Here is a 15468-nt window from a genome sequence, read left to right on the forward strand (position 1 = left end):
TTTGCCAGAAGCGGCTTAGTCATGCTGGCCACATGGCCCGGAAGCTGTACTCCGGCTCCCTCAGCCAATAAAGCGAGATGAGCACTGCAACCCCAGAGTCGGCCACGACTGGACCTAATGGTCAGGGGTCCCTTTACCTTTCATGAATCTGTTTTGGTTTGTTTTGGTTTCGTTATGTATTTCATGTTCTCGTTTTGCATTTTCATGTTGCGAACTGCCCTGGATGAAAGGCCGGGACTTTTTCCTTTTTGTTCAGCCAGAACTGGCACCTCTCAGGTGGGCGCCATTGCCCTTCTAAGAGAACAAGGGCGCGTTCTGGCACCTATTTTTCTAGAAAAAAGAGCATCATGAAAGGCGGTATACAAATTTAATAAATACAAATGAAACATGAAAGAAGAACACTGAGTTTGTCGGCTCTTGGCCACAGCAGAGGCCGTGCATTTTCTGTCGCCCTGGCTCCAGCTATTATATTAGAAAGGCATCGAGGGCATTGTCTGCTGCCGAATGTTTGCTTAGAAGGAATTCTAAAGGGATTTGTGTTCTCTTGTTTCATGAGCCCCCACGTTTTGATATTGACCTAAGTGGAAGCACAGCAGCTGGTCCTGTCCATCACTGCAAGCAAGTGTGAGGATTCCTGATTATACTTAGTACCCACAGCAGGGACAGTGGCTGAGAGGGACGTTGCAGCAATCCGTGCTTCAGTGGGAAGCCGCCACGAAGGAATATGCCTGCCTTTGGCTGAAGGAGACATATCCCTTTCTCCCTCCTGGATTAATCATGAAAGACGCTCTCAACATTCCACTGGTCCATTTCTTCACTCTTGCGGCCTTCAGCTTGGCTGAGAAATCTCCTAAAGGTTGGTATAAGCAAATGTCCATCTTCTATTTTCTTTGCCCCCAGTTTTATACTTGCTCCGAAGCCTGTGATCGATATACAAGCAGCAGAAATTTTCACGAGGGAACTCCTTTCTCCCAGCACTGTACCTGCGATTGTCTTCGAAGGAGAACCGGTGTCTCTTTTGTGTTTACAAAACTGCCGTATCAGTGGCGCTGTGATGGAGGAAGGAATTTCTCTGGGCTATTTGCGTGGGAAGGCTGCTTATCCTCCGTATCGTGTTAAACACAAGTGATAAGACAGAAACCTTTTTCCTGTGCTGGAATATGCTCCAGCTAACAATCCTTTGAGACTAAGTCCCACTGAACTCTGTACGACTTGTAAGTAAATAGATAAGACCATCAGGCTGCATGAGATAAATCTTCAGAAGTGTGCCAGATAGGAAGATATAGGGATGCTTGAGGAATTTGATCTTTGCCCATTCAGTGCAAGCTAACTGATGTGATTTGTATCTCCCAGACCAAGGTGTGGATTAGAATTTAACACTGCAATTCTATGCTTGTTTGTAAGCCCTACTGTGTTCAATAGGGCTTTCCTCTAGTTAAATTTGCACAGGACTGTAGCCTCATCTGTTTATCCCCTGACTTTGGCACTCCTTGCATGATTCAGCTAAAAACAAAACAAAACAAAACAAAATACGTCAAATATTTATCCCAAAAGCCCATATAGAAATCACATTCAGAGCGAATACACATTTTAAAAGATGCATTGAAATACAGATCGATAGACAGATCTTCTCATATGGCTATATATGTTTCATGCACACAGATCCAAATATTCATTGCAGCCTTCTGAACAGTTAACAGCATTCAATTTCAGTCGGACCTATTCCTGCTTTATACCGTATTTTTCCATGTATAAGATGCCCCCTATTTTGGGGGACTCCAAATTAAGAAAACACCCCTCAGCTCTACCCATGTATAAGACGAGCCCCAATTTTAAACCTATTTTTTTTGGTAAATGCACGTAAAAGTCTTATGCACGGAAAAATACGGTATGTTTTAAATCTACCTATGCATTTGAGGATGTGTAACTATATCTCTTAAATATATGCAATTGCATAGAGTGTCATACCTCTATGGCGCATGATCCAGTTTAAACTTTGACGGACTTCAGTTTTTAATTTTCAGACTTCAGTTTGTAAATGATGACTTCAGCTGACATTTTACAGATCTGTTTAGGGCCCAAGTGACACATTTCTGGAGGTTTGGTGATCCTCCCCCCCATTGTTCTCTATTTTTTAAAGGCAACTCTGAGAGAGGTTGACATTGAAGAAGGAGGGCAAGTCATAGAAAAGGAGGCTGCTTAACTTTCTGTCTGTTCAGCACCTTTTGCATGTCGAGGACTCCTAAGACACCTCTGAATAAAAACACGGTCCACACATCCTTTTTGTTTTGGTTTTTGGCATAATTTTGGCCACAACTTTATTGAATTACAGTATGTGAGTGGTTGCTTAGGCATTGGTTAGCGACTATCTGTTACCACTTGGAGGTAGGAACAGAACGGACAACTGCACCCCTGTGGAAGTCAGTAAGGGAAAACAATTTTGGGGAGGGAATAAAGCTGGGCACCAGGCTCTCCCCTCTCCCCAAATGCTCCCAGGGCTCTTGCATGGCCCTAGCACCTTGCCAGGGGTTCGAACAAAAGCATGGCGAGCCCCTGGATTCCTTTAATGGGATACCCTTGCAGCACCAACCAAAAATTAAACAATGCCTAACCACAACCTTGTAGGGGTGTGGGTGACGCTGTGGGTTAAACCACAGAGCCTAGGACTTGCCGATCAGAAGGTCGGTGGTTTGAATCCCCGCGATGGGGTGAGTTCCCATTGTTCGGTCCCTGCTCCTGCCAACCTAGCAGTTCGAAATCACGTCAAAGTGCAAGTAGATTGTGGGAAGGTAAACGGCGTTTCCATGCACTGCTCTGGTTCGCCAGAAGCGGCTTAGTCATGCTGGCCACATGACCCGGAAGCTGTATGCCGGCTCCCTCGGCCAATAAAGCAAGATGAGCACCGCAACCCCAGAGTCGGTCACGACTAGACCTAATGGTCAGGGGTCCCTTTACCTTTACCATTAACTGCAACCTTTCAAGTTGTTATGATTTGCTACACAGTAAGCAAAACTGAAATGGCACCAGCCAATCAGCCAAATGGTAAAATTCCTACCAGGCCCCTGTTCCAAAGCAAATGACCCCATGACAGGCATAGCAAGGTCAGCGCGAACAAACCCTAAATAAAGTGAGGTTGGGCAGTAATCTGATGTGTGCAGCGAAAAGAGGAAGCTCAACGCTGCGCGCAGGGAACATATATAGCACCCCCATCAATCAAATAAAATTGCAACAATAAATTTCCCCCAGCAACAATTGAAGGTGTCCAATCAAATTCGTGGCCATCCAAACTAACCCGCTCAGCAACAGGGGATGTCATGGTTGCTCCCACCACAACACGTGCTCTCCATGAAGGAGAACCTGCTTTGTCTGTTCAACACCGTCCCCATATTCGACTCCCCATGGCTTTCTCCCCTGTGAGAGAGAAATTTGGAGAGCCTGTACCTTTCCCTACATAGCTGAGAAAGCAGATTGACAGGTGAACTTTTGGGTGGACATATAGCAGAAAGGGGACGCGGGTGGCGCTGTGGGTTAAACCAGAGAGTTTAAACCAGAGAGAACCCCAGAGTTGGTCACGACTGGACCTAATGGTCAGGGGTCCCTTTACCTTTACCTATAGCAGAAAGGGAAAGAGTTAGCAGCCACTTTTCTGCTCTTGGTTACTGCCTGCCAAGCTATGATTTTCATTTAAAAATTCCCCAAAGCACTGGGTGAAGCAGATACTCAATTGCACGTAGCACAGAGGTTGGCCGCTAAGACCATGGGTTGTGCAAACAGTTTTTATCAGTTCAGGATGAACACTACTTATAAATTACTTTTCACATGGTGGTGGGAGGGGGGGAAATGTGCTGGGAGGAAGATTTACACAAATATTTCAAAGAAGTGTTTGTATGAACTTAATTAAAATACTGGCGGTAAGATTGTGCCCACAATCCAACTGCATAATGCTGTCAACAGCTTTTGTAAATAGAAGAGGCTGAGTCACAAGTTGAAAACATTAGCTCCTAATTAGCTGCCTGGCCCACGAAAACTGGTGCCATGGCAGATTTTGTTGTCTAAGCGTGAAGAAAGAAAGAGTTGTATCCAGCTAAATCATTGTGCATAAGGAACAACTTCCATGGGTACAGCAGAGGAGAAAATCCACTTTGAGTGTGGAAATGATTTAGTAGCTGGATGCAACCCCCCAAAATGGATGGCATTCTTTCCTTAACTCTGCACGAAGGAATCGTGATCTCTCAAAGAAACACCCACACTTGAATTATTATTTTTCTTGAGAAAGCCAAAGGATGTCAGGCTTATGTGGATCATCATGTGTCACACAAGACTTTTAAGATGCAAACAAGCTGTCAAGAAAACCCTAGGAATGTCTTTTTTTTTTTGCAAAAAATTGGCTCAGTACAGAGCTCCAGTGAGAGAATGACTATTAGATCCCACATACCCTCCAACATTTATCCGATGAAAATAGGAACATCCTATTGTGGTTCGAGGACCCGATCCCTGCGTAATGGAATGAAAACACGAGGACACGTGATATAAGGTTAATGGGCAAGAAAAGGCCACAACTTTATTGATTACAGCAAGTGAAAAGGTATTGGCTTAGGCATTGGATTACGTCAGCTGACTCCACCCCCTCAGAGAGGGGTGAGTCTAAAACAGGGGGGTTTATTCACCAGTAGGTGGAGCCTGTTGATGCTAATCCAACTATAAGCTCTCCCCTGATGTCACCGAGGGTCGTGCCATGGCCTCCCGCCAAGCAGGCATCGGACAGAATACACGACCGCCGGATTCTTTTAACGGAATACCCAAAATTGAAGGCGCAGGCGATGGCCACACCTAGCCCTTCCACACACCACAAACACATTATTCCAATGCCTAACCTACCCACCAATACCACGAAAGTTGTGACGATTGCTACGAGGTAGGCGAAAAAACCAAAAAGCCTAATGCTAAATGGAGAAATTCCTACCAGGCCCCCTGGACAACCAGGGTGACCAACCTAAGGTCCATAGCAAGGCCAAAAGAAAACTGAGACCCTGAGCTCTAAGGGAGTGGAGGGTGGGTGACTCGCGACGGGACGACGAAAAGTGAGGCTGGAAGGCTGGTGCCACAGCAATTTAGGCTGCTAAACACGCCCCCTTGCAGTGGGCGTGGGCGCCAGCCAGGTTAGTGGTAGGCAGGGGGCTAACGCCTCCTGCTTGAGGCAGAGTCCGGCTCCCGACCACAACCACTCCCCTCTCTTGCAGGAGGAGTCTTTCAATAATAATAATAATAATAATAATAATAATAATAATAATAATAATACAGTCAGACCTCCGAACTTGAACGTAATCCATTCCGGAAGACCGTTCGACTTCCAAAATGTTCGAGTTCCAAGGCACGGCTTCCGATTGGTTGCAAGAGCTTCTGCACTCAAGCGGAAGCTGCATCAGACGTTCGAGTTCTGAGGAATGTTTGAAAACTAGAACGCTTATTTCTGGCTTTTCGGGGTTCGGGAACTGAAACGTTTGGCAACGGAGGCGTTCAAGTTACGAGGTTTGACTGTAAATAATACAGTGATACCTCTACTTACAAACTTAATTCGTTCCGGAGGTCCGTTCTTAACCTGAAACTGTCCTTAACTAGAGGAGCGCTTTCGCTAATGGGGCTTCTTGCTGCCGCTGTGCCGCCAGCACACGATTTCCATTCTCATCCTGGGGCAAAGTTCTCAACTCGAGGTAACCCTTCCAGGTTAGCGGAGTTTGTAACCTGAGGTATTTGTAACTTGAGGTACAGTACCACTGTAACAACAACAACAACAACAACAACAACAACAACAACAACAACAACAACAACACCCACCTAACTGGGTTGCCCCAGCCACTCTGGGAGGCTTTCAACATATATAAAAACATAATAAAACATTAAACAGTAAAAAAACCAGTTCCCTCTGCATGGCTGCTTCAGATGTCTTCTGAAGGTTGAATAGTTACATATCTCCTTGGCTTGGGGGCTGCATAACTCCATACTCTCTAACACTGATGAAAATTGGGGCGTCCTAAGGGAAAAGGACATTCTAGGATCAGATCAGAAAGTGAGACGGTTTCTGTAAATCTGGGACTGTCCCTGGAAAATAAGGACACTTGGAAGGTCTGGATCTCAAGGACCATCATGTGATCTGTTCCCTATGGCTGAAAACCTGAGTAGCGGTGGGTCGATCTCACCTACCGCAACCCCTGCTGAGTGGCGCTTAGAAAACCAAGCAACCGTCCCCCAAAATAATAAATAAAATCCAAAATTGCTCAGTCAGTTTCAAGGCATTCCCAGACCCAGTTCAGATGACGTCTTGTTTCTAAAGGATGTTCATCAGGATTGTGGCAGGATCTGGCTTCCTCTCCAAGTGTGCCCTGAAACACCCTTCCCTGACTGTTGCTGTATTGTCAGCTGATGCTGAGACTTTGGTGACGATGGTGGCAGCAAAGGAGCGTCTCTCTTCTCCCTTTTTGCCCACTCGCTTTCATTTTTAATGGTGGCAGGGAGACAGGAAGAGGCAGCCCTCCTGCCATTGCATAAATAAATGGGTGGGAGGAGAAGGGACATTCAAAGGGGAAGGGAGTTCTCCAGCTTGGATTACAATCCAAGCCAGAGAAGAACTTTCAAGGGGGAGGGTGACCCAGTTCAGAATATTGGTGCGCTTTATGGTGCGCTATATTTGTATCCTGAACTAGGTCTCTGGCAGGGCCGTCTTAAGCATATCTGGCGCCGTGGTGCAAAGCTCCCTCCAATGCCCCCCCCCCGTTTCCCAGAGTTGTCGACCTTTTTTTTAAGGACAGCACTGCCGGTGGGCAGTGGCTGGAGGGTGGTGGGCAGGGGCTGGATGCGGCGGCTCCCAGCTCAGCTGGCTGCTTCGTGCCACGGTGGCCACGGCAGACAGAGGCTCTGGGTGCGGTGCTGCTTCAGCACAGCATGGCAGAGGCGGGCAAGGGTGGCAAGCTGATGCCAGGAGGCACCACGTCCAGCCTCCACCTCTTCCCTGGCGCCCTCCAGAACTTGGTGCCCTGGTGCCCCACGCCACTAGCCTTTATGGGTAAGATGCCCCTGGTCCCTGGGACATTTTGCAACAACATCCCTGGCAATGACAAGGAGCTGCAGTTCCCAGCCTACTCCTGCTGAGCAAACCTGCAAGTTATGCCTTTGCAATCACATATTTTGCGCTCTTCTTTTATATATACATATAATTTTTTATTGGTTTTACATAAACTTTATACATTTTAACTTTAACCATTTCAAAACATTAAAATAAAATGGTTATATCGAACCTTCGGACCTCCCCCCCCCCATCGGAATCTCCGTTACGACCGAGCTGATAAAGCTCATCCTCCGGTCGAGTCCTTCGGAATCCCCTCCGACAATAATTAACTACCTGAGCCTTTGATGAGGCCTCCAGGCATGTTCCCATTACGCAGGGAATCAAAGCAGCAGAAGTGATGAGATTTATGGCTACATCGCTAAGAGTTTTATGGCTAGCTACGCAGACAGAAAAGCAACCATCCTCTCTCTGTGAGAGCAGAGAACAACCGAAACAAACAAAGGAACAGGAAACCAGTAACATCACATCCGTCTCCTGTCTTCCATGAGACTTCCAGCAGTCTGGAATGCAAAACAGAGTCTTGTGACTCCAAAGCACTGCACAGTGGCAAACAAACTAACACCTCCATGGGTTTCCTTTTCCAAAGAAAATATATTCTTTCTCCTTTTCTGCACCTTTTACCATTATCCATCTGTTATATATTTAAAGTTTCCAAAGTTCATTTCACATTACAAGTGTCATTATATCCCTGTCAATGATTTTAACTGTTTACGATATACAATATATGATATACGATATATATGATATACGATTTACAATATCTTTATTGTCATTGTCCCATGGAGAACAATGAAATTGAAAAACTACATAAAACTACATAAAAACTACATAAAACATTCAAAAATGTTTACAGTGGTCTTTTAAGTATATTAAAAATTATTCCAGTCTTTTAAAAATACTTGATCTTCCTGGTTTCTGATCTGTCCCATCGGTCTCTCCATTTCTGCATACTCCATCAGTTTAGTCTGCCATTCTTCTCTGGTCAGCACTTCTCTCTCCTTCCATCTCTGGGCTAGAAGCATTCTCGCTGCTGTCGTTGCATACATAAACAGTCTCTTGTCTTCTTTTGGTATCTCTTCACCTATTATACCTAGCAAAAAAGCTTCTGGGGTTTTTTAAACAAAAGTTTTATTTATTTTTCTAAAAAAAATAAAATATTGACAATTTTCACATAACAAATTATTCAAACAAATCATCTTCATTATTCCCCCCCATTTTTCCCTCCCACCTCCCCAACAAACCCTCCCTCCCTCCCCCCTACGACTTCCCCCAGCTCCTCTTTCTGATTTCTCAACCAATTTTAACTTCTGCATATTATAAAATTGTATACATCCTTATATTATCTATCTACAGTGGTGCCCTGCAAGACGAATGCCTCGCAAGACGGAAAACTCGCTAGACGAAAGAGTTTTCCGTTTTGGAGGTGCTTCGCAAAACAAATCTCCTATGGGCTTGCTTCGCAAGACGAAAATGTCTTGCGAGTTCCTGCGGTTTTTTTTCCTTCCCCCCTTTTTCTAAGCCGCTAAGCCGCTTATCAGCTGATCCGATAAGCTGATAAGCCGCTAAAAGCCGCTAATAGCGCTAATCCGCTAATCTGTCAATGGGCTTGCTTCACAAGATGAAAAAACCGCTAGACGAAGAGAATCACAGAACGGATTCTTTTCGTCTTGCAAGGCACCACTGTACTATGTTAAGCCTCAATAAATTTGTGTATGTTTATTCAAAACCTGCCAAGGAGTCCAACTAAACAAAAGTTTTCTTAAACATTTTCTTTAACTCATTGTGTATCATTTCCCAGAAGCCTTTTACCACTCTACAAGACCACCAAATATGGTAAAAGGTACCCTCTTTCCCTTTACATTTCCAACACAGATTTGAACTAGTTCTATACATTTTCACAATTTTACTCGGTGTTAGGTACCAACGGTACATCATTTTCATATAGTTTTCCTTCAACGAACAGCCTGCTATATTCATGTTACTTTTTTAGTGGCAATCTTTAAAAACAAATCCTCATTGTTATGTACTGAAGTTCTCACCCTGCGCCAGCAGGGGAATACTATGGATAGTTTTCACTCAGGTCCACATATGGAAATAAGGGATCAAAAGTGACGTTCAGTGGATTGGATAGTTACAGAAAGTTGTTACAGTTATGTTGTACTGGAGCTCTATATAAGCAGGCTGGCTGAACCCTTCAGTTCAGTTCGGTTCTGGCCTGTGAATAAACAAGAGCTGTTTGAAGAATCGCTGTGTCGTCTGATATGTTCACCCACAATTTAGCACTCATTACTGAGGATTTCATTAGTGGGATCTCAGGTGGAAGCTGGAGACCCAAACCAGCATGTTACTAGACCCATTTGAATGCATGCCAGGGAACAGATAAAACTGAGAAAAAATCCAACCGTTAGGTTCGACCATCCCTGATCCAGGTCTCATCCATGCTTAGGGCTTTCTAAGAGACTGGTGTTTTGACTCTCAAGCGTAAACTTGCCTCACTCATGATGCCCATTTGGTAATTTATCTGTAAGGAGGGCAGTGTTTTAGCATCCTTGGATGGTCAGGGGATTCTCCCATCTGCTTGTAGCATTCTCTGTTGTGTGCTGTAGAGAAAGTGCAAAACGGATCTGTCAGCAATATCTAATTCACCCGGCACTGGTTGGATGTCTTTGGCAAACATACATTGAAAGAATTGTTTGCTGTGTGCCTTCGTACACCAAGAAAAGGAAAAAGAATTCGCAGGAGGCGCCCTTTTGATCTCCATTAATCATAACTTTGTGACAAGATATAAAAGTATTTACAGTTCTCCAAGGCCTTGGATTAAACAGGGTGTTATATATATATATATATGTATTTGTCAGCTGTCTCACAAAATCTGCTACACCTCCAAAGAAAAAGAAGCGAAGTATGCCCTGTATTTGGGAAAGGGGGGAGAAAGTCAACTTTGTTTGCATTTTAACGAGAAAGTACCTCATTTGAACCTTGCAAAATGGAATACAACTACCTGTCAAGTAAGAAATTCTCCTAATTTTCTGGTGCAGTTCTCTGACCAAATAATGTAAATACAGGAAGGTTTACATAAAATTGCCCCCATTCAAGGAAATATCACTAGAGCGCATCATATTAGGGAAAAACACTAGGCAAAAAATGTGCATATTATTAGTCAAAACAGCATAAAATGGATTATTAGGAGATGTTTGCATCAAAATGCTGATGCCAGTTCTTATCTCTGAAGTTCTAAATGGCCTAGGCCTAGGGGGCATCTTCTGCCGCAGTAGATTCATCTTCTACACTTAATATTTTTTAAATGAGGTCTTGCTCATTTCTTCCATTTTAGGTTTTGCACACATCAGCAATTAACTGAGAATGGCATTGCAAAATTTGGAGGAGTGCCAGTTTCAGAGAAGTGTGGTTTTTGAAGGATGGCTGTCTTTCAATTCATACATTGCTTTGTAAAGTGTGCATTGGGTAGGATTGCCTTTAAAACTGAACTGAATGGGGGGGCACCGGGGGCGCATTGGAAGATGGCCGACAATACCATCTCTCCGGCTCACACAAGGTAATTAAGAGGCTGATATGGGAGTATGCAGCTTCCCTTGTTGTCCCAAGAACATGGGGAACACTGCCTTGCCTGCTGTAGCCATAAATCACCCCCGGATTCGAAAGAAGAGGGTGAGGCTACTAAGCACAAAGCCCTTGTGTGGGTCCGGCTCTTCCGGACGCTGTCTCTGATCGTGCACTGGCTGCAGCAGCTTGAAATAAACAATTAGAAAGAAGCAAATGCACATGTTTCAAGTGAAGAACGGGAGTGAAGACTGCTAATTGAAGTGACCTCTGTGAAAGTAGAGTGACGGGTTGGATTTAACGGAATATAGCATGAAGAAGATACATCAAAGGTTCAGTATGTCGGAGCGGGACTGGATGGGGGAAAAAACTTTTTTCCTTTTCTTCTACGTGATTAACCAATAACCCCTCCCCAAGAAAGAACCGTCGCATAACTGACCTAAGCAGGATGATTAAAAACTGTGTGGAAATGAATTACTAACCAAAAGTTTGGCTTATGGAGATCGAGAAAAGAACAAGGGCTTTTGATGACGCAGCAATAAAAAGGGAGTCGCCATCTTGGCAGGTTCTGTCAAAAGATTGATGATCGGGAGGAGGAAGCTTTGTTTTCATATTGGCTTTCTAGCAGAACCTCCTCAGAGGACTGAGAAAGGGAGTGACAGACCTGTGAAAATTTAACGAGTAGACGGTAAGAGTGTTTTTCTTTATGGAAGTGATGAAATACGGTAGCTGTCTGAATATAACTCTTGGACGAATAGAAAAACCCACACAGGATTATAAATTTGTTTCAGCCCGCTTGTGGAGACTATCAGAGGTCACAAAGACAAAGAGAAAGGAAAAATATATGAAAATAACAAGAAGAGATGTGAAAAACAACAAGAAAGGATTGGATAGAATTGTGAACATTATTTGGACAGATTTGTGGACATTAAAGCAGCAGCAACAAGAGGATTGGATCCCTTTCAGAACTTGAAATATGAGTACCCCCAACAAAAAATTTAAAATTCGGCTTTGTAATTTGGAATTTATGTGATTTGATTTGATTGGTCTGTTAATAAAAAATATTTTTTTTAAAAAAAATAAAACTGAACTGAACGGAATTTCTCCCTCATCCCAAATTACCTGATTGTCTCTTCATTGTCCTTTATCTTGATAACTTTCAGTTGGGTGTAACTGGTTTTGTCTTCTAATTTGCCCTGAGGGCTTGCTTTGTGCATAAAAGACAGGTATATTTCTTTTGAGTGAACTCAAGAGTCTACCATGAACGTGACTAGTGTTCTTAAGCCATCTTTCTTTTTCCTCCTTCTGTTTGCAGCGCCCATCATCGCTGCTTCTCTTGAAACAGTGGATGCCCAAGTCGAAGAGGTGGCCATCTTTGAGTGTGTAGTCGAGGCTTATCCTCAGGCAGAGATCACATGGACTCGCAATAACATTCCCATCAGGTAAAAATTACATGGGCAAAAGATGTTGGCATCGCCACAAATGAATTAGCGAAAACCGATGCAAAAATACTGTTATAGATTTAAGGAGGCGATCCCTCCCTAAATCCTAGAAATTAATAAATGCTAGGATTTGGGTTATTTGGGATATGAAAGCAGAATGCAAGCTGCAGAGGAAATCCTGGCCTAGCTTATGCAAAACAACATGACTGAGCTACAGTGATCAAAAGAACAATCCATTAACAATACGAGAGAACTCCTTCTCCCTTGCCCGGAGCATAGCTGTCAACTTTTCTCTTTTTTCGTGAGGAATCCTATTCGGAATAAGGGAATTTCCCTTAAAAAGGGGGAAAAGTTGATAGCTATAGCCCTGGGGTGTGAACCGAGAGTGGGGATTTGGAAGGTTGCCAGGGTAAGTGCTCTGGGAGCAAGGGTGGCTGAGAGGAAGGAGGAGGAAGAAGAGCTGAGAGCCATCTTGGGCAGGTTGGCTGAAGGGTGCCTGCACTGCTTTGCGGGTTACCAGCACCTCTTGAAAGGACTATGGTGTAAGATCTGGACTCCTTCCAAATAAAATAAATATTTTATTCATTCATTCAATTTATACACCACCCTATGCCCGGAGGTCTCAGGGCGGTTCACAAACAAGACCACAACATATAACATCAAACCAAAAACAATAACTCAATTAACGCCCCCCCCCCCAAAAAAGAGCCACATTCTAAAAGGAGATTTGATGTCAATAAGATCAACCACAGGCCTGGTTAAAAAGGAATGTTTTTGCCTGGCGCCTAAAGGTGTGTATTGAAGGTGCCAGGCGAACTTCCCTGGGGAGAGCATTCCACAGACGGGGAGCCACTGCAGAGAAGGCCCCGTTCTCGTGTTGCCACCCTCCGGACATCTCGAGGAGGAGGCACATGAAGGAGGACCTCAGAAGGCGATCTCAGGGTCCAGGTAGGTTCACATGGAAACAGGAGGTCCTTGAGGTATTGCGGTCCTGAGCCATTTAAGGTTTCATAGGTCAAAGCCAGCACTTTGAATTGGGTGAATAAACCATTTTTTCTTCATCCCACAACGGTCTCTGCCGTGTCTTCAGTTCTTCAAAGGAGCACAGATCCAGTGTGATTACCTGGGACCCCATGGGTTCTTGCCACTGCAACAGAGAGAGGCAGGCACCCAACATTTGTAACCAACTTAAGCTCCACAGCTATTTTTCTGCCAGTTATTACTCCCCATCCTAAGTTTGTATTTGCTGGTGCCGCACATTAATTTCCACACATTTTTGAAAAAAAGAAAATAGGTGTACGCCTATTTCACATATCTGAATGTGATAAGCCCACATTTCACAACAAGTGAATAAGCTCAGGTCTGTAATGCGCATCTTTTAAAATGCCCCCTTTAATGCACTTAAATGTATTTTTCAGGTTCTTTGACACACGGTATAGCATAGAGAAAAATGGGCAGCTCCTGACGATTCTGAGTGTGGAGGAAAGTGATGATGGAGTCTATTGCTGCACTGCAAACAATGGCGTAGGGGTACCGGCAGAAAGATGTGGGGCATTGCAGGTGAAAATGAGTGAGTATACACACCCCATACTGAACGTAAAGTTGGTTTTGTCCTCACATGGAAAAGAAAACAGGGCACAATATATTATTTGCCTTAATACTATATGGACTCAACTACACTAGTAAAAAAAGAAGAAGTTATAAATGTGTTATAACACCGTGACACTGGAGGGCACTGTGAAATTTTCCATTGTGAGCTTTAAAACGTTTTTCCCCCAGAGCGTTTTTTTATAGCTGTGTAGATGCAGCCTTTGTTTCAGTCTCTTTCTGCCCTTGTGATTTGGGACATGGTTATGAATTGCTCATAGCTGTGGCAGTTGCCTCATGAGACACCCAACTTCAGGGATGCGTAGTCAGGATAACTTACAGTGAGCCAGTGTGGTGTAGTGGTTAAGAGCGGTAGTCTCATAATCTGGTGAACTGGGTTTGATTTCCGGCTCCTCCACATGCAGCTGCTGGGTGACCTTGGGCCAGTCACACTTCTCTGAAGTCTCTTAGCCTCACTCACCTCACAGAGTGTTTGTTGTGGGGGAGGAAGGGAAAGGAGGGTCTGGAATGCTTTCTAAAGGCACCGTGCCAGCCAGCTGCCATTCCGGTTTTGCCTCCTTGTCTCCCATTATTTCCCAACTTTTCCCTCATCTGCCTCTGAGCTGCGACCTCCCACAAACCCCTGTTGTAAATCTATACTGTCTCCCTCTTCCTCCTCCCTGGAAGAGTCAGCCTGGGGAGGCGGTCTCCACCATTCCTCCCCTGCCCAGTCCCTGACAGGGGTTTAGGGAAACCTTTGTTTCTGCTCTGAACTATAAGAAAGTGAATATACCTATAGCACAAATAGTGAGAGGAAAACAGGGCTGTTGTCTCCCCCACCCTCCTTTTTATAGTCTTACTTGACTTTTGAATATGTGGCAGCTATCGCTATCTCCATCTCATTTTGACCTTTTTTGTTTTAGAACCCAAAATAACCCGCCCACCTTCCAATGTGAAAGTAATAGAAGGTCTAAAGGCTGTTCTTCCATGCACTACGATGGGGAACCCCAAACCTTCAGTATCGTGGATCAAAGGAGAAAATGTTATAAAGGTGAGCAACCCATTTCAGGTGTGAGTGGTGGCTCTGGGTTCAAAATACCCTTATTGACCCATCGTCTGAAAGCTCCTTAGCCCTGGAGTAAAACAAATCCCTTCCTTTCTCACTCTGGGCCTTTTTTTGTGGCAGGAAAATGCTCGGATTGCTATTCTTGAATCAGGCAACTTGAGGATTCATAATGTTCGAAGAGAAGACAGTGGCCACTATTGGTGTATGGCAAAGAACAGCCTTGGGACGGCGTACTCAAAGCCTGTAACTTTGGAAGTGGAAGGTGAGTGATCCATCATCATCATCATCATCATCATCATCATCATCATAAATTTTTAATTATACCCCGCTCAGAGCGGCTAACAACAAATCAACAAATTTAAAACACTTTAAAATACTTAATTATAAAAGCAGCATAAAATACAGTATAAAAACATGAATAACATTAAAATTCAAAAATCAAAAATCAGTTAGATAATCCCCAGGGCTAGCTAGCTGAGTTGGTCCTACTTGGGCCAGCGAGGAGGCCAGGGGAGAATTAGCTGTGGGGTCTCAGAGTGGGTGATATTCATAAAAGGGGAGGGGGAGGGAAGGGAAGGGAAATAAAAGATTAGGCTGAATTCAAATAAAAGGCCAGGTGGAATAACTCTGTCTTACAGGCCCAACGGAAGGAGATTAAATCCTGAAGGGCCCTAGTCTCATGGGACAGA

At 44.2% G+C, this 15468-nt stretch overlaps 1 protein-coding gene across 1 annotated transcript in view; it reads left to right on the forward strand.

Annotated features, from left to right (window-relative positions):
- Positions 1-540: 540 nt before the first annotated feature.
- Positions 541-15468, forward strand: part of MUSK (muscle associated receptor tyrosine kinase) — a 64977-nt gene continuing 50049 nt past the window's right edge. Inside the window, exons 1-5 of the mRNA XM_081175951.1 lie at positions 541-856; positions 12000-12126; positions 13545-13696; positions 14637-14764; positions 14900-15041. Coding sequence (XP_081032077.1) covers positions 778-856; positions 12000-12126; positions 13545-13696; positions 14637-14764; positions 14900-15041 — 628 coding nt within the window. The 5' untranslated portion in view covers positions 541-777. The remainder of the gene's footprint in view (positions 857-11999; positions 12127-13544; positions 13697-14636; positions 14765-14899; positions 15042-15468) is intronic.

Source organism: Podarcis bocagei, assembly GCF_964188305.1.
Source record: "Podarcis bocagei genome assembly, chromosome: 17".
Lineage (NCBI taxonomy): Eukaryota > Metazoa > Chordata > Lepidosauria > Squamata > Lacertidae > Podarcis > Podarcis bocagei.